The sequence below is a fragment of the Bicyclus anynana genome, chromosome 16 (genome assembly GCF_947172395.1).
Source record: "Bicyclus anynana chromosome 16, ilBicAnyn1.1, whole genome shotgun sequence".
NCBI classification, from domain to species: domain Eukaryota; kingdom Metazoa; phylum Arthropoda; class Insecta; order Lepidoptera; family Nymphalidae; genus Bicyclus; species Bicyclus anynana.
Window position 1 is genome coordinate 15,631,825 of NC_069098.1, and position 20,170 is coordinate 15,651,994.

The 20,170-nt window shown below is 36.6% G+C and overlaps 2 protein-coding genes across 2 annotated transcripts in view; both read left to right on the forward strand.

Annotated features, from left to right (window-relative positions):
• The window catches only part of LOC112054762 (uncharacterized), a 58,467-nt gene extending 49,767 nt beyond the window's left edge, over nt 1-8,700 (forward strand). The window contains exons 3-4 of the mRNA XM_052886117.1: nt 5,432-5,589; nt 8,536-8,700. Of these exons, the coding sequence (XP_052742077.1) occupies nt 5,432-5,589; nt 8,536-8,700 (323 nt within the window). The remainder of the gene's footprint in view (nt 1-5,431; nt 5,590-8,535) is intronic.
• A 2,064-nt stretch (nt 8,701-10,764) lies between these two features.
• On the forward strand, nt 10,765-19,511 carry LOC128198880 (uncharacterized). Its single transcript, XM_052886347.1, has 6 exons — nt 10,765-11,197; nt 11,727-11,947; nt 15,290-15,577; nt 16,549-16,710; nt 18,221-18,349; nt 19,023-19,511. Exons 1-6 carry the CDS (start codon nt 10,765-10,767, stop codon nt 19,509-19,511), a joined length of 1,722 nt encoding a protein of 573 aa, XP_052742307.1.
• The last annotated feature ends 659 nt before the right edge of the window (nt 19,512-20,170 follow it).

A 20,170-nucleotide genomic window follows, 5' to 3' on the forward strand; every position in this document is an offset into this window, starting at 1 on the left:
TTAATGAAGCAGAAGAAATTTAAAGACAAACTATGCAGCACCATCTATGTACTTTGTCTATTGGATTTCTACCAAATATTCTTTTTTTTATATTCTCTACAAGTTAGCCCTTGACTACAATCCCACCTGATGGTAAGTGATGATGCACGAGGCCTATGTCCGGCAGTAGACATCTGTGGGCTGATAATGATGATGATGATGACTTTGAAGAGTATGCACCGGAATCCACCATCTTGTATTGAGCAGCGTAGGTCTAAGATAATATCCCCTCTCATAGGAGGAGAGAAGTTTTTCCGTGTTGTGCAATTTGTACTTATAAAGTCTACCCCAGTTAAAAACCTTGTTCGCGCTACAGTCCTTTAACTTGATAGGAAAGAGATGAAAAAAATTGTCTCAGAATAATTGTGTTTAAAAACATGGCTAATATTCCTAAAAAAACTTTATGAATGTTATTTAAACGGGTACATACCACGATAAAAAAATCTCGTCGTTTTATCGTGGTATGTGCCCGTTTAAATAACATTCATAATGAACAACCACGAAATAAGTTTAAAATCATTAAAAAAACTTTGTTTATTAAAGTTTAAGTTAATCATAATATTAGATTATAGCTCTTCGCAGGACTTATGAGAAGACACGCATAGCCCTCTAGTTTATTCTAGGTTATATTCTAGTTCTTATATTATAGAAGTTTGACTTGAAAACATATTTACTTGAGGCTCTATGTGCCTGCAATTTAATCGACAACCATACCAACCCTTTCCTAGAAAGACTTTGTAACAAAAACTTACCACATAATGCTATTCAATAAAAGGCAAATTGTAAAAGTCTTATTATTTAATTATGAAATATCGCCATCTCGTTTATGTCTTGGATAAATATACTTCAAAGTATATTAATATGATTCAATAAGGTTAATTATTATTATTACATTATCCAAATATACGTAGGTAGACAAAATTTGTTTTCTTCAGGTAAATAGCAACCCCCACTCCTAAATTTTGCATACAATAAATGTTTGTCATTGCTAAGAAAGTTCTCTGGTGGGGGTACCCCTTCCATGAGTAACCCCTCCACATACAGACCCCCTCCATGAATTACCACCAATCAATAGCGATATACACATGGAAATATATTATTACACACATGCAAACTGTACTTATATTAAAAAAGCGCAAGTTTATACGTTTGTGCATTTGGATTTTTGTTATTTAATTAAAAAAAACTGTTAAATAGATTTGAATGAAATTTCGTAAACATAAGTATAGTACGTATTTAATACGTTTTTGATGGTCTCGTGGCGCACTGAGTGGCGAAGGATGAAGTTTTAACGAATGTTAGTCGTCCCAAAGAAAAGTAAATGCATACCGCTTGATACAAACTCCGGTTTCTCATACATCCATTTATTACAATAATGAATATGTATGTATGGATTTTTAAAAGGTAACTCGACGGAAATCGGCCTGTATAGACTCTTCGCCGCTGGTAGTGACCCTGCTTTTCACGGCTGTGGGTTCATGGGAAATGAAATTTAGAACTTCTCTAAAGTTTCTCAAATTGGCAACAATAAATAAACAATGCACACAACACAATCTAGCCCCAAAGCGTATCTTATATTATCAGTACCAAGATATCACTTACCATCAGGTGAGATTGTAGTCATGGGCTACCTAGTAAAGAATAAGAAAAAAAAAATCTGATTTTATTATGTACATTATATATAAACACACAAACACTGGAAAACATTCATGCTCGTCACATAAATATGTTCCAGTTGTGGGAATCGAACCCAAGGCCGTGGATGCAGAAAGCAGGGTCACTACCCAGTGTCCCACGCAGCCTTCAAGTGTTCCTAAACTGTATTGCTAGCTAGCTACGCAAGAGACGTCCTTTCAAACCAGTTTTGAGTTTTGACTTAGAGAATCAAGGTCAAATTCCAAAACCAAGATAAGTAATATCGTATGCAATCCTTTGATGTTATAAATTCCTCAAATACGGGTGGTGTTAATTAATTAACTAATAATATAATTGTAATATTATGAAAAGAGGGTATTTGTATAAAATTATTATGATACTGAAAAATAAGAGGATGTTAGATGAATTGTGTTCAGAGGGCCTAGTGGCAGTTTGATACTGTTACTATCGCGTTAACGTAAACGCGAATTTACGAAAGGAATTGAAAAAGCGCCATCTAGTGGCACTACTGCACAACCTTTTCAATTCCATATAAATTCGCGTTTACGTCAACGCGATAGTAACAGTATGAAAATATTGAAAACTCCCACTAGTTCTATGTTACGCAACATAACATTTACTTTCGTGTGAGTTATTTTGCGTGATAATGTTGTGTGGTATAATAATTGATCATGAATTGTTTAGTTTGAACATGGACAACATACGGGTAGGGGAAGTTAGTATCTACTACGTCTACTAGTAATGCCTTTGTAAGCCTTTAAGCATACACGAAAGATGTTTCCTTCTAAACAAATTGATGGTAAAACCCCCGTGTCTACTTAAACGACGATAGAATCCTTGTCGCTACTGCAAAATGATGATATAATCACTGTGGCTACTATCCATCGCGTTATACTTGCAGGAGCCTATGACAGCATGATCTACGTCATTTTAATAATCCCTGACGCAAAAATACGGGTGTTATAAATTTGACATGTCTATCTGTCGGTGGCACCATAGCTCTCGAACAGATGAAGCGATTTCAATTATATTTTTATATATTAAAGGTGACTAATTATGTGCGAGTGTTCTTAGATATTTGATGAAAATCGGTCGAGCCGTTTAAAAGTTGCGGGATGTGAAAGTGGATGGGGAAGAATTACCGAATGTCTGCAAATATACTCGAAGTTTGTTGACTCATAAGTAGCTTAGTAGGTACTGTAGCAAATTATGGAGTTTGGTTTTGGAAGGTAGCGGCTAGCCCCTGTAGCCAAGTGACATGTCGAATCTCTATCTACGATCGCAAACTAGAAAAATCTATGGGAATGACAGATCTTGATCCCGTGACTTGTCGATAGCAAAGGTCATTCCTATACGGATATATAAGCGTTTGAACCTTGAACCCTGCTACCTTCCAAAGACTTCAGTCCAAACTCCTTGGTTGGCTACCGTACCTACCTATGGTAGGAACCAGTGGCGAAGGATGGAATTTGATAAACGTAAGCCGTCCCAAAAAAAAGAAAATTCATACCGCTTGATACAAACTCCGGTTTCTTATAGGTACATTCATACGTATATTATATTCATAATAGTAATGAACATGTATGTATGGATTTTTAAAAGGTAACCCTTTGGGAATCGGCCTGTACGGCCGCCGCTGGTAGGAACATGGTATGATGAACTTTTATCCTTCATAAATTGAGCCTCAATAGCTCAACGGTAGAGTGTCCAGACACATCTCCGAGAGATGGTGGTTCAATTCCCGCCTGCTGATCTATTGTCGTATCCACTTCTAACACACTATTTACCTAGTACGAGGGGAAAATTCTTAAAACAGCATAATTCTGAAATTTGGCACATCTACAAGAACTGCTTGGAAAGAATTTTTCATATACGTGGGCCTAAGCTAGTATGAACATTTTTTTTACGCTACTTGAATAACATATTGCAGGCGAACACGCGCGCATGAAGTAGTAGTTAAACCAACAGAGCTGGCTATTGTCGGCGCGAGAGATATCTTCTGCGGCGCCGCGTCTTCCCTCACTCTCTCAGACTCTCTCGAGACAACCAGACATGGATAAAATCACTTTTACTGTTAACGGTGTTCAGCACTGTGGTACGTACATTTTATCTATACCCTACTCGTATAATATCGTCATTTGTCTCACTGGTTCTGTGGTTAGTTTAAAATTACTAGCGAACTTTAATGGAAAAATCTGTTTTTCACAAATCCATGGTATCGTGGATTTTCCTGCGATAAAAATGACCAATTCATCAAATTCGTTTCAGCGGAATTTTCACTTTGATACCTACAAGCAATTCTTGTCCATATATCTGTGTATAAATATAATCTGAATGTAGTAGGCGGCTTCAACGATTTTCATGAAAATCGTTGAAGCCGCCGTCTAGCTAGCTTTTATTTTTATAAATAAATACTGAGTAATGCGTTTTACAATGATATTAAGGTGAAAAAATTTTAGCGTGAACTCGAAATTTGAAAGTGACAGAAGTTGGGAAAACTTGAAAACTGGTAATAAAGCTCATTAAAATATGAACATCTCATTAATAACTTATAGAAAAATGTATCGAAAGGGTTATTTATATAGCATTTTTATAACCTTTCATCATCATCAATAACTCAGAAATTAAGGTTATACATAATATAAAAAAAAGTTTCTTAAATGAGAAGTAAATTGTTTAACAAAAATTGAGGTCTTTACTTGTCTAAACGCTGGCTGACAGAGACTATTATTACTAGAAAGCTGTAAAGAAAATAAGATGTTGAAAAATACTTTATTCCTCCCTTAATACCTCCCCTACGTGTAAAATGGGGATGATTTTTTTTTACTCGTATGTTTCATAGTGTTATCGTTATATAGGTCTTTAAAAGATATGAGGGGTCTTCGACGAGTATTTTTCGATTTAGGGATCCGATTGTAGAATATTTAGCGTTTAAGAGCTAATTTTTATTAGAGTCAATATGTCCCCACCCTCTACCGGCTAAACGGTTGCTTGTAGGTACGTAACAAAATTAAGAGAGTATTATATATAATGAAATTACAAGGAAAACTATAACAGATAAGTAGCAATTGCTATTTAAAGAATTGACCAAACCTAATAATTGGAAATCGAAAATTGCATACTAATTCCGTTGTTAATTAAAAAGATAAAGTTACAGTCAGTAAGATAATTCAGAATCTATTACAACTAGAAAGCTGAAATTTGGTATGGGTATGTATATTAATTTCATCTATAAAACGGTAAAAACATTATAAAAAAATATATTCCCGATATGCAAAGTGAGGATGAATTTTTTATCGTCTATTCCATTATGTGGTATCGTTATCGGTATTTTTGTGCATTAAATAATGGGTTTAAAGTGCTAATTTATTCTACGGGACCCTACACCGCGCGTGGCCCGACACACACTTGGTCTTTTTTTTTTTTATTCTTTACAAGTTAGCTACTACTACACACTCACTACACTCTCACCTGATGGTAAGTGATGATGCAGTCTAAGATGGAAGCGGGCTAACTTGTTGGGAGGAGGATGAAAATCCACACCCCTTTCGGTTTCTACACGGCATCGTACCGGAACGCTAAATCGCTTGGCGGTACGTCTTTGCCGGCAGGGTGGTAACTAGCCACGGCCGAAGCTTCCCACCAGCCAGACCGGGACAAATTAAGAAAATCTCAATCTGCCCAGCCGGGAATCGAACCCAGGACCTCCGTTAATTATTCTTGTTACTGTTTGTAGTTGGGAGTGAAGTATACCCCACCAAGACGTTACTGGAATATATACGGCACGACTTGGCGCTCACGGGCACGAAGTACATGTGTCTGGAGGGAGGCTGCGGCGCCTGCATCGTCAGCGTGGTCAAGAGCCCGGGGCGGACTCCCGAGAGTATCAACTCCGTAAGTGACATTTCGCTTCGTAGGTTTACGTATGGAGTAGGGTAAGGGGTAGGGAAGATGTGCACATTAGTAAAAGCGAACCTTGACCGGGTCCGCTATCACACTAATATTTTAAAGGCGAAAGTTTGTGTGTGTTTTTTCTGAAAGGACAATGTCTCTCGTCCATACATTCAGCGCCCCACTGTCATAATACCTATTTTGAATGTCATAAAATTATCTAATCCGGCAATACCTTGTCAATGATTATTGTCATCAATGAAAAATAATGAATTAATCAATCACAGATGACGATACGGACTCGAAGATAGAGAATTATATAGACAGATAGAAAACTTAATAAAATAGATTATGGTTTGGAACCGCTTTCAAACCGATAACACATTTATATGTGTGTAAAACACGAGTTGGTTTATTGAAAAAATAAATAATCACAAGTTAGCTATTGTAAACTGTAGAGAAGTTCCACTATCTGTCCTTTGTCTTCATCATCAGACTTCTGATGACAGTCACAACCCAGCTAGACAGAAAGTTCTCATCAATAAAAATTAATAAGCCCAACCACAAGGTAGCTATTGTATTAAATTAAACTTACACATTGAATTAATTAAGAACCTCCTCTTTTTTTGAAGTTGGTTGAAAAAGACTTATGTGTGACAGAAGTAAAAAAAGTAGACTAAAGTAAAGAAGACTGAATCGATATAATTTGGAGACAAGACGCGTACCTCTTTTTCAGGAATATCGGTGGTCCAAAATAGTTTGGCATTTATTGTCAATTATTATTAATGATTTTTGTGCTTTTATTAAAAACTATCAAACCACGGATGCTATGTAGATACTAATATTATCATACGTAAGCCCCACTAGACGCTTTGCCTCCGAATTTGAATCAACAAATATAATCAATAAATAAAATTAATAAATAAATGAAATATCAACATTGCCTCTCCTTTTGGCTACGCCGTAGTCGGGTAAGAACTTGTCTATTTACTTCTCCGTCTACGAATTTTTTCATCTAAATAGTGCCATTGACAACTGACAGTACAGATATACATACTAATATTATAAAAAAGTAGTTTGTAAGTTTTTGGGTCGGTGTGTTAGGGATATTCTTCGAAACAATATAAATAAAATATTTTGCCGTATGTACCTTCTTTGCAGCGGTCAGCACTACTGTCGCTTTGCTGGTTTTCCTTACCTCAATTAATCAAGCGCTAAAGCGATTAGCGATCTTCATAAATTGAATATTTTTTTATTTTCTATGATTTATTTCTAAGAACAATACTCTACTGCCAACAATAAACCTTAGCAGAGATTTTTACATGAGACGATAATTTTTAATTTAAACAACAAACAGCGGACTGACGGGCAAAACTAAACAGAAAGTTTCTATTTTTTTTTTTTTGAAGAACGGTAAATATATTGTGTTGTGTTAGGAAACTTGCAATAAACATTTTGTATAAGTATAGTTAGTTTTCATGAATTAATTGTTATGTTTAATACACAGTCACTTGATTGCGTTTTTTGGGGATTGTGATACGACGTTTTGAGGATATGAGGTTTATTTTTACATATTTACGTTTAAAGTAAATAATATAATAAAAAATAATGTAAAATAATTTACTACTTAGCTTCTTAAAAGAAACAAAACGCAGAACTCGTAAACGCAGTTACCGGCATCCGCTAGTTTACAATAAACAAGAACAGAGACTTTCATGAATGAAATATTTTTACTATCTGTGATTTTTTCACAGGAAAATGGTAGTCAATACAGTCTTTAATAATTAATTATATTTTTTGTCCGCTAGTGTCCGCTGAATTTTAACATCTGAATTATACGTCTTAAAATTAATGTATATATCTAATGTCTGTTAGTTACTGAGGCCAAAAACGACAATCTCCTTTGGAATGGAATTAGATTAGTACTACTTTTCATCCCGGAAAAAATCATGGTTTCCGAAGGATTTGTGAAAAAATAATTTTACGCGGACGAAGTCGCGGGCGTCCGCTATTAATATAATAAAACTAGCCGACGCCTGTGACTTCGCGCACGGAAATCTGAGTCGCGACTCGCGCAGTTATAAAGTATTAGTTTGCAGCTTCTACTTATTATGTTGTCTGTGGCAGAGCTACCAGCGGCCGGCCTGCGTCTCGCGCTTAGTTAGCTATTTGAGTATTATTTTTCCCCGGTTTTACTTCAAAAATGAGAAATCTTCTAAAATATTCATTAAAAACAAATATAAAGTAAAGGTCAATTTTAATTAATTTTGTGTTTATTTCGATGAAATTTTGTATTATAGTCATAAAAACACCTTTGCAAACAGTGCATTATTTTTGAACAAATATGAATTATCCTTATAATAGATTAATGAGTTATCCCTAAAAGATAAACATATTGTTGCGGATTTTTTTGTAAAACTTCTAACAAATCCCAACGCACACTTTCCAATTGATCAAAAAACCTTGAAGGTTACAATTAAACTTCTAAAAGTTAACAATTCCGTCATAGATAGTTTCTGCGTAACTATAACCAATTATGCAGTGCACGCAACGGAAGCTCTTAACAGAAAAAGAGATCGGTCACATTCAACCTAGAAATGTCCATTGTTAATACATAATATTTTTTTTGTATTTCTGATAGCAAACCCTTTCATTTGATATCCATATCGTGGGGGTGGATTCCAAACAGCCAGTCCGCCATATTGGAACATAATGACGTTTCTTAGCTAGCTAGCTAGCTAGCTTATTGTCATCAGAACTCAGAGCGTGTGCAAAATTTCATCCTACGCGAAGAGATTCCAAGATTTTCTTACATACATAGTTACATGTGAAGCTAATATAAAGCGTGTAAAAAAACAAGTTATAGCGATTCCCTGCGACCCGATTAAGATTACTTCGTAGTCCCAAACACTGCGTTTAATGTAATTTAATAATTTTACGTGATTCCAGTGCTTGGTATCCATATCATCATGCATGAACTGGGACATCACCACCATCGAGGGCCTCGGGAACCGCGAGAAAGGCTACCATCCGCTGCAGATGCAGTTGGCTGAGAACAACGGCTCGCAGTGTGGCTACTGCTCTCCGGGAATGGTGATGAATATGTACAAGTAAGGAATCCATCATCAGTTTAATTTAACGGATAACTATAAAGCCAGGACTGCCTCCTTATAAGACTTTAGACCTCCTTAAATCGGCCCTATCGCGAAATTCGTTCTTATGGTCTAATATCCGGCATTAGAAATATAATGTTATATTAAACATGTTAGGTAAATGGTATATTTGTTTATTTAAATATAAATATACATTTTTTTAACTATTCTTAAAAAACTTATCAGTGTGGCATAAACTCGATCGAGTTTCTCTGCACACTGGCAATCGTCGTCAGCAAAAGGTAACATAACATCCTAAAAGGTACCTACTCATATATTTCGATCTTATAAACACAATTCTTTGTATAAAATAATTAGTTTAATAAAAAAAGTTCATGCTATTATTTGACAAATACATTTGCATGACCGTATTTATATAACTGATTTATAGACTTTCGCTTTTATTTATATAACTGTGTTTTACTATATTCTGGGATATAACGGATCTATTTAGATCTGGAGATTAGACCCATTATGCTTCAATGCAGGTCCACAGGACTTAGGACGACAATATTTGACACAGATCAGCTTTGGTTCTCGTAAAGTACGACTTCGACTGTTGCACGGATGTTGCATGTGACAACATTTACTTCTGCGTAACTGACGAGAGACTTATATTGAAAAAATCTTAAAAGAATGAATAGCTTACCTATAAGACCCGATCGAACATTACCTTTACCTTTTTTTTTAATCCGAAACAGAAGACAAACGGAGTAATCCACACGCGTGGTTTAAATCATATTTAGAAAATCGCGAACAATATGTTGAAATTGAACAATGTGATCAAAAAACGGGACAAATTAACTACACTAGATCAGACGTAATAAAAATGACTAACTCAATACCCCAAGGAAGCGTTCTTGGGTGTATTCTGTTTTTAATTTATATCAATGACTTGCCGAAAATCCTTGACGAATATTGTGTATTATTTGCGGATGACATTTCTTTATTATTATCTTTTTCAAATGACATTAACTTAAATGACAAATTAAATAATCTACTTAATGACATAATTAAATGGATGAATGTTCATAATTTAGAAATAAATTTTAATAAGACGAAAATAATTCAATTCAGACCATATCAAAAAACAGAATTAAATATCAAATTTTCCTATAATGACATAAATATTGAATGTGTTGACAGTTTAACTTTTTTAGGTATAGAAATTGACACTCATTTAAATTGGAAAAATCATATACACAAAACGAAAAATAAATTATCGAAATTTATATATGGACTTAAAGAATTAAAAAGAACCACTGACATGAAAACTGCATTAGCTGCATTTTATGCCTATGGGTACGCGTGGTTAAGGTATGGGGTAATCCTTTGGGGAAATAGCACAAACGCCCAAGATTTGTTTATACTTCAAAAAAAGTGTATACGCATCCTGGTACATATAAGTAAGACTGAATCATGCCAACCGTATTTTAAACAACTAAAAATATTGACCCTGCCCTGCATATATATTTTTGAAATATGTAAATTTGTGAGGAAAAATTTTTATTTTTACGAAAAAGTCGATAACTCTTATAAACCACGGCGCTTCCGCGAAAAAAACGAAAATAAACTAATTTACCCTCTTTCAAAATTAATACTCCACAGCTCCGGCCCATACGCAATGTCAATAAAAATTTACAACAACCTTCCAGACCGTATACGTAATGAGGCGAAAGATATTGCTTTCAAAAAGAAATTAAGGGACTTTCTGGTCGAAAAGTGCTATTACACGGTGAATGACTACTTGTATGACAAATAAAAACAAAAAATAAAATCGGTCTCCCTATCACTCACTCGACAAAAGGCTACGCCCAAACTGGGTATCCATAACTTGCATTATGTAATAAAATGTAACTTGTAATTATTATTATTATATTGTATAATGTAATGTATGGTATTGCTTGATATTAAATAAATAAATAAATAAATAAATAAATAATCAACATTCAAATAATCAATAATTAGTAGTGTCTAGATAAGACAAATGAGCTTGTGTTTCAGCGTTGCCCAATCCGAAAACACGATGAAACAAATCGAGAGGGCCTTGGGCAGCAACATCTGCAGGTGTACGGGATACAGACCAATTCTGCAGACCTTCAAAAAATATGCCGTGGACGCACCGAACCCTAAAACCTTGGCAATAGAAGAGCTGAGCATTTCTGGTAATTCTGGCTGTTGCTCGACGAAATCGGGTTGTTGTTCGAGCAAGAAAACTGAATGTTGCTCGAGCAAGAAGTCTGATTGTTCCTCAAAGGAGACGCAAGACTCGAAGAAGAAGTCTAGTATAAATGACTGGTGCATGGTCTCGAAGAACGAAGCGCAAGGCAAACTTCTGCACATCAAACTAAAGGATAACACAGAGTGGTATAGGCCGACCTATTTGAAGGAGGTGTTTGAAATATTCGCGGAACAAGGCACGGAGTCTTACATGTTGGTAGCGGGGAACACTGAAAAAGGTAATTTATTAATTTGGTTGTAATTAAAATTATCAGATATATAAATTGCTAGCGGATACCCGCGACTTAATCCGTCAGTGAGTGACAAAATTAGCAAAATTAGGAAACTTTGACAAGTTATTTATTCTTAAACTACTTCACAACGAAGTTATAGGGAGTCGAAAATGGCTTGAATTACTTCGAGAAAAGTACGGCCGCGGCACTTTTATTTTTTTCTTTTGATCGACTTGCGGAAAAATATTTAACATTAACAACGAATTCAAAATTCAATTCAATGATAAAGAAAATCATAAGTTGAAATATTAGGACATGCCTTTATTTTAAAGTACAGTGAGGATTTTTACTGAATATTTCTTGGAAGAAAAATTGAAATACAGCCCGACCTAAGACTCAAACTCGACTCGAGCCTCGTGCTCTGAAGCCATATAACCATTTCATCAACGAGGCAGACATATTATATTATGAAGAACATCTATTTATTTTTAAACAAAATAATAGCTCAAATTATTTCCTATATTTAATTTTGCAGGCGTATCTCCTAGATTGACATACCCCAAGTGTATGATTGACATCACCGGCATAGAGGAGTTGAGGAACTGGTACGTGGACCAGAACCTGGTGATAGGCGCGACCTGCTCCATGGCAGAGATGATCAAGAGGTGGGAAGAAGTCAAAGGGAACGAAGGCTTCAGCTATCTGGAAGAATTCATTATGCATATGGATGAAGTGGCTCATGTGTCGGTTAGAAATGTAAGTTTCTCGTATGTCTTGTTCGATGTAGCAACTATTTTTTTACTTAATTACAAGTTGCCTTTGACTGCGATCTCACATAACGACGGAGACTCTAATGGTCGCGCGTCGCGGTCGCCAAGAACGGAAGGCTGCATTACTCAACATCAGGTAATATTGCAATCAAGAGCTAACTTGGCAAAGAATAAAATGGACGCAGGCTTATTTTGGAAGTGGTACTAGTTCATTCTACTCAAACCTCTGGCAGTTTCTACGCGGCGTCGTATCTGAATGCTAAATCGCGTGGTGGTATGTCTTTGCCGATACGGTGGTAACGCCCGATGCCTACCACTAGACTTGAGTCAATATAGGAAATAGAAAATCCATGACTGACTCCAGTTGAGAATCGGGAGCTCTGTGTGAGAACGATAGCACTACCGACGGTGCCAGAGATCGCCTTGTTCTCAGAGCCAGAGAGAAAATTTAAATTATTGTGATTTTTAATGTATTTCAGTGTGGGACAATAGGTGGTAACCTGATGATCAAAAATCGACTTCCACAGTTCCAGTCAGATGTGTATCTTGTATGCGAAACTTGCGGAGGACAGGTCACTGTTTGTAAGTTTGTCATCATCATCATCATCATCATCATCATCATCATAATAATAATAATCAGCCTCTTTAGAATAGCTCATTTCTCAACTAAGACAGCTATAATTAACTATAAAACTAATAGGTCCAGTAGATACGAAAATTTACTGTGACAGATGGAGAGACGGACACAGGAGTGATCTTTTAGTCCCGTTTTTGTACGTTCATATACGTTCAGACTCCTAAAAAGTTGATTTCAAGCTTAGAATAGACAATTTTTATTACTTTGGCTTACAGAAATCATCAGAAAACATGAGCGATGATTCAGGAGATTATTTAATTCTAAATAAGTAAAAAATTAGCCTGGCTGTGTGTAATTAATAAACTGGCTCGATAACAAAAATATATAAGGGTTTTATTTTGTAACTTTGGAAAGAAAGAAAGAAGAAAGAAAAGAATTCTTCTTCTTTCTAACTTTCGAACCCTCCCATTCCATTAGGTTACGCTCAAATCTTCATATTTTCGAAATAGACACCTTTTACCTTTTAGCTATCAACTCATCTACCTTATCTTAATTGATTCTGATCTGGTTGAGTATATCCGAAGTTAGTTTTTTTTTGGATCCCCTAACTAACTAAGGTTGGTGGGTTAACACCAATATTAAGGGCTCATACTTGGTGGAGGTACTGAACAACGTGCAAGGTATACTCCCTTATGTTCGTCTGCCACGCTCGAGCAACTGCAAAGATACCTTCTTCGGCTCCCCTACTACAAGAGGTATCCTCCTGGTAAGAGCACGTATCGTAGACCCACTACGCTGCTCCAATGCAGCTTGGTGGACTTAGGGTGACAAATGTTGATTCTAGCGATCACTTGAATATATATTAATGAAAATTACCGACGACTTAATGTGATCTCCAAGGCGTGGGGATGCAAACCACCAATTTCTCAACTCTGACTGAGATTTTTTAATGAAGTTATTAGAAGAAAGAAGCTCATTATTTCACAGAACGACCTAAGACTCGAACCTAAGACATCGTAGTCCGGAGCCAACATTTTGCAATACTCCAGCTTTTAGCAATATTTCTTTATTAGTAGTAATATTACTTCAAATATAGTAATATTAAGAGCCGTGATAGTCCTGTGGATATGGCCACTGTCTCCGAATCCGGATGGTGTGGGTTCGATTCCGGTCCGGGGCATGCTTCTCCTAACTTTTGAGTTGTGTGCAGTTTAAGAAATTAAATATCACGTGTCTCAAACGGTGAACAAAAACATCGTGAGGAAACCTGCATACCTGAGAATTTTCTTAATTCTCTGCGTGTGTGAAGTCTGTCCAATCCGCATGGGGCCAGAGTGATGGACTATTGGCCTAACCCCTCTCATTCTGAGAGGAGATTCTAATTCAGCAGTTAGCCGAACATGGGTTAATGATGATGAAGTAATATTTCTTTTTTTTTCCTAGTGGGATCTGACGGAGTATCGGTCGTATTGTCTATGCAAGATTTCCTGACCTACGACATGAAAGGAAAGATCATCCTGAACCTCATTTTCCCTCCGATTAGCAGTGAATACAAAATACGGACGTACAAGGTACACATAAAATACATAATTATAATACATCTATACTAATATTACGAGTAGAAAATGATAAAGTTTGTGAGGTTTTAGTCTCTAAATTTACTAAACTGATAAAAAAAATCTTTTACCAGTAGAATGCCACATTATTTACCGAGTCTATGTTTTTTCCCTGTTTTTCCACGGAAACGGGAACTATGCAGGTCAAACCGCGGGACGTCTACTAGTAGGTACAAGATAAAGATAAAATACATAATTATACCGTACCTTCATTCAATGTTATATTATTAGTGTTACTTGTACTAAATTGTATCTTTAGAGCGTCGCCGAAAGGTCGCCTGTCTGTCGCTTTTCTAAACAATTTATTTAGGAGAGTGCGCCCAGGAACAATTCGATTTAGTTACTCCTTCACCTTTTTATAATAGAACTGCCAGGCATAGCAGAGGTCAGCATCCATACGTAGTAGATGTCTCTTGGACGCGCACGAAGCGTTTTAGCTTCGTTCCTGATTCACACTGCGAAGTTTTGGAATGCCATACCAGCTTCCGCTTTCCCTGCCACCTAATTCAATAATTCAAAATTCAAAATTCATTTACTTCAAGTAGGCTCAGTTTACAAGCACTTTTGACACGTCAGTTGACTATTTGTAAAGATTCTACCACCGGTTCGGACCTACAACAAGCCCTGCCACCTACAACAACTTGCAAGCCCGTTCCACCAAGTGCTCGCCTATATTTTAATGTACAAAAAAATATTATGTAATTATTGATATAAATAGTAGGATAGGATCGGTAGAACATTTTTTACAACTGATTACTATCAAGTTAATTTTTCGAGAGCTTCATCTCGATGAGATGATCAACTTTTCTATTTTTTCACGAAAATTCTCGTTTGATGTTGTGAATCAAATCAAATCAAATCAATAATCATTTATTTCAAGTAGGCTCAGTTTACAAGCACTTTTTACACGTCAGTTGACTATTTGTAAAGATTCTACCACCGGTTCAGAAGGCAGGTTCTGCTGAGAAGATACCGGCAAGAAACTCAACAGTTGCTCTTTTGAAAAAGTCATACAGCATTATAATTTACAATGGATAACAATTACAATTTCTTATAGTTTTATTTCCTGTGTGAAGGTGGTAGCTGATCCAATGGCTTCCAAGCGCTTTTAATGTGATACCACTTTGTGTTGCAGATAATGCCGCGCTCTCAGAGCGTGCACGCGCTCGTCAACGCCGGCTTCTGCTTCAAAGTGGACGAGAACAACGTCATCCGAGAGAGCAGGATCACCATCGGCGCCCTCTCCCATCACTTCACTCGCGCTCACAAGACCGAGAGGTATCTGGTCGGCAAGAATCTGTACGAGAACGAAACTCTGCAAGGAGGCTTAGAGTCACTCAAGGAAGAAATGGTAATCGTGGAGGACTTGAACGAGCCATCCGTGGAATACCGTCGCATATTGGCTTTGGGTCTCTTTTACAAGGTAACTTTTACCATATTATTCATCACAATCGTTAGCAGGTCAGAACATCAATTTCATATTGATGTTCTAACCTGCGACTTATTATTTTAATACTAATTAAAACTAACCGTATTATTATGATACTTTTCCCTATAAGTTTTGCTTAAAAGCTGTTCCAGACAATTACTTCATTGACAATCAAATATTCTTTAGTAATATACATACTATACAGACAGTTGAAAACTTTAAGAAACGTACCTATTCTGATAGGTGCTTGTTTACTTTCTGGTCTCTCTTCTGTAATTTATATTAACCCGCCAACTGTGACGCATACGTCTGTGAGACCGGCTGATTTAAAAAAATCGAATAACATTTGCTAGCGCCAACGATTTTCGTTGTGATTCCGAGTAGCTGCCGCATTGCCCTTCCATCCATCGTCTACTCAACCTGCAAAGTTAAAGTATGCCCTAGTTCTAAAATTTTGGTGCCAACCCGGTCTGCGAGACGGGATCACCGTTTGCGTAAAATTGTCATAGTTGAAGTAGGTATGGAATATTTACATATGTTTTTTTTGTCAGTATTGTCAAAGTGGATGCCACTTTTTGTTTATTACTATGTAAGTACTTGATACCTAATTAAAGAAAAGTTTGAAGTATTTACAAAAATATTGTGTGATTTAATTTTTTAAAATGATTTGAAACTTTAGTAATTTCATATATATAGCGATGTTGTTAATTAATAATTAAAATTTTAATAAACGTGTAGTGTTAAATTAAATATCTTTGTTTGATATTTAATAAACATACCTACATTAAATAGTCAAAGTCTAAGATATTCTGAAAAATATTTCATTGAAAAATCCGGTGCGTGAGACCGGTGTGACCGTTAGCGGGTTAGAGGATTATAATATTTGAACATAATACCTATACTTCTTTCTTTTCATTAGCTGCCTTTACTGACCGATGATAAAATAATAATGCTATTGTTTCCAGTGTTTCCTGTCCCTGTGTCCGCAAGAGAAGGTCAACAGCTACTACCGCTCCGGAGCCGTGAAGCACCGCGAGACGAGGCCGGTGTCCGAGGCGCACCAGATCTACGACACCAACCCGAGCTTGTGGCCAATAACCAAGCCTCTCCCTAAAAACGACGGACTAGTGAGTGACAGTTGCCTTTTCTTTTTAGAACTTTCAAAATTCGGTTAATAGACTACAAGCCCTTGAACAAAATTTACCTGTGAAATGAACCAACTTGAATAAAGCTTAGCAGGCTGTCACTATATCAGAAAATAACTCTTAGCCGTAATTTCATAGAGATACAGTGGTGAGTACGTAAGTAAATGGAATTTCTCAGGTACAAATGATAAATTACGACTAATTATTAATGTACGGCTTTGTTATAGTGTTAAAGATGATTAAAAATAAGTCGAAAATCCTAGTGCCGTACTAAAATGGTGGTGCCGGAAGTCAGAACGAATGTTAATTCGTCGACAACTGCAGAAGCAAAATAGATCAATTATTACTGTACGGCATTTGTGCAATTCCTTTTGTACACATACTTTACCCGTAAACGCCGTACATATTTCCAGGGTAGGAGTCGAAAGATAAGGGTCGAAAGCATTACTCTTCACTCGCGTGCTCATCTGTACCTCTCAGAAATGACGGCATAGTGCTCAGAGTTAATTTCTGATATAGTAACAGCCCTCTAAGCATTATTCATGTGGGTTCACTTCACATGTGAATTTGTTCGAGGGCTTGTAGTCTATAAGTTTACCGCGTATCAAGTGTGGCATGGTAGTTCATAACGGGTAGACTGATATGGATACGGCTTTTTTATTTTTATTTTATTTTTTTTACTTATTTTTGTGAGAAATTAGTTATGAATAAAGTTCAATTTACGAGTATGAACAATTTGGCTGCATAAGCAAACTTAATCTTTCACTTTAAGTAAAAATAATTTCTAGTTAAAATATTGCTATATTATAAACTACGAGAGAAAATGTTTTATGATGAAGCAGTCTAGATTGCAGCAGCTCGTCGTCGTAGCAAGAGCACAATTTGCTCAACCTACCTGCCTGGTTTCCGTCCCGGTATTAGATCTCAATTCTCAACCCCAGGCAACCCCATTAAACTCGACACTCAGCGGCTGAATGATCCCCTGGGGGTGCCCCTACAACGTCTATGAATTCCACTGTTAATCACTTGTGATTAACAACTGTATTATATTGTAATAATATTTACGTCTTTGCTGATAAAGTAAGTAGTAACTAGCCAAAACGAAAGACAACGAAGCAACTAGATTGTTGACGAAACTAGCCAACCCACCTAGTGGTCACTAATAATAAAGGATACCCAATATAAGACGCCCTTAACCCATCTCTTGGGTAGGTAAGAAGTGCAAAAAAGTCAATCCGCTAGTAAACCAATAAATATATTTCTAAAGGGTTGCTAAAAAATTTCAGTTCAGAAAATAATTAATTAACATTTTTTTTCTTTTTTACTTTCCACTGGCTTGGTAGTCGAGTACCTAAACAGATGGATGAAGGTCGTTTCTAATTCGGATCTTAGACTATGAGACCCATCATAATATAGCCTCACAGCCTTAACAAAGAGGTCATCAAAATAATTATGATTATGTTAATGATAATAATCCCTTTTTGTCACTCAGCTGCAATGTTCTGGTGAAGCTCAGTACACCGACGACATTCCGTTGATGCCGAATGAACTGTTTGCCGCGTTTGTCCTAGCTCAAGTTCCTCTTGGAACTATTGAACACATTGATACTACAAAAGCAATGGTAAGTGAAATGCTCATCACTCATCATCATCATCATCATCACTAACAGCCGATGGACGTCCACTGCAAGACATAGGCCTTTTGTAGGGACTTCCAAAGATCACGATACTAAGCCACCTGCATCCAGCGAATCCCTGCGACGCGCTTGATGTCGTCAGTCCACCTAGTGGGGGATCGACCAACACTGCGCTTTCTAGTGCGGGGTCGCTATTCCAGTACTCTGGGTCCCCAACGTCCATCGACTCTTCCGACTATGTGCCCCGCCTACTTCAGCTTCGCAACTCGTTGAGCTATGTCGGTTGGTTCTTCTGCGGATCTCCTCATTTCTGATTCATCACGCAGAGATACTCCTAGCATAGCTCGTTCCATGGCCTGCTTTGTGACTTTGTGCCTTCTTATGAGGCCCATAGTTAGCGACCAGAATAAATAAAAATGAAATAATCATTTACCTCATGTGGTGATAGACCTCTTATGATGGTTCAGAGTGTTTCAGCGGGCGATGGAGCGAGCTTTACTCGGAGTGAAGTCCAGTACCAGTCCATCGGCTGAAAATGATGCTTACTAAAATTATAATCGTTAATTCGACAGGATTACTTATATAGTTTTAAATTTAGTACGAAAGTTTGTAGCTCATTTAATTTTCATAATTTTAATATAAAATTATTTTGTTTTAGGCCTATGAAGGAGTAGTAGCATTCTTTTCAGCAAAAGATATACCTGGAAACAATTCTTTCATACCAGCACCTAACTCATACAACCTTGCCGATGAAGAATTGTTTTGCGGTGGTGAAGTGAAGTACTTCAATCAACCCATTGGTATGGTTGTTTGCAAAACACAAGCCATAGCTAACTACGCTGCCACGCTCGTTGAAGTAACTTACACAAATGTGAGAAAACCAGTCATCGACATAAATGAAGCCATAAAGGATCCGAATCGAGTGAGCGTTTTCCAGTCTGTAAAGGCAAAATCTAAAGGAGATGATGTTTACAAAGTGATTAAAGGAAATAATACCATTTATGGGCAGTACCATTGGACTATGGAGACCAACGTTTGCGTGGTGCGTCCCAACGAAGAAGGGTTGGAAGTGCACGCTGCTACGCAGTGGCTGGATTTGGCGCATCAAGGAATTTGCAGGGCTCTGAAGCTTGACCAGAACAAGTAATTTTACGAATTATTTTAGTACAAGCGGACGCCCGCGACTTCGTCCGCGTAGATTTTAGTTTTTCACAAATCCCGCGCCTTACACAAATGACTATAAGACCGTCATTACTAAATGACAATGAGTTTGTCATAATCATATATTTAACATAATATAAAAAATATTAATAATATTTTTATTATTTTTTTCAAATGGTTCTCATAGCAAAGTGTTATCAATAATCAAATCACTAATTGTAACTGTTTCATTTCACATTTTAGAAAAAAAATACTTAGAAGAATAAAAAATAATCAGTTCCATCAAAACATAACCTCTAAAGAATGTTTGCGACGGGCAATAACGCACTGACTAAGTTATGTTGCTACTTAATTATATAGTAGAAGAGCTATCCGAACGACGCACGACAATTATTCCTGATCAGGTCGGCCAGGGTCCGTGTAAGAATTGCCACAAACATACAAAGTTGCAAGCGTTCACGACTACTTCCGAAATCAGTTTCTGTTTCGGCAAAAGTTTCGCCTTAATTTTTCAATGACGAAACCAATACCGATACTTAATTTACAAATGACGAAACCAATACCGATACTGAATTTTCGGTCGGACACTAACTATATACTTACGTATTATTATCAAGATTGTCAAAAAACGTATCATCTCTCACT

Coding starts and splice junctions, on each gene's coding strand:
- LOC128198880 (XM_052886347.1), top strand. CDS start 10,765: ATGAAACAAATCGAGAGGGCCTTGGGCAGCAACATCTGCAGGTGTACG. Junction 11,198..11,726: donor AGCGGGGAACACTGAAAAAG/GTAATTTATTAA, acceptor TTAATTTTGCAG/GCGTATCTCCTAGATTGACA. Junction 16,711..18,220: donor TCCCTAAAAACGACGGACTA/GTGAGTGACAGT, acceptor TTTGTCACTCAG/CTGCAATGTTCTGGTGAAGC.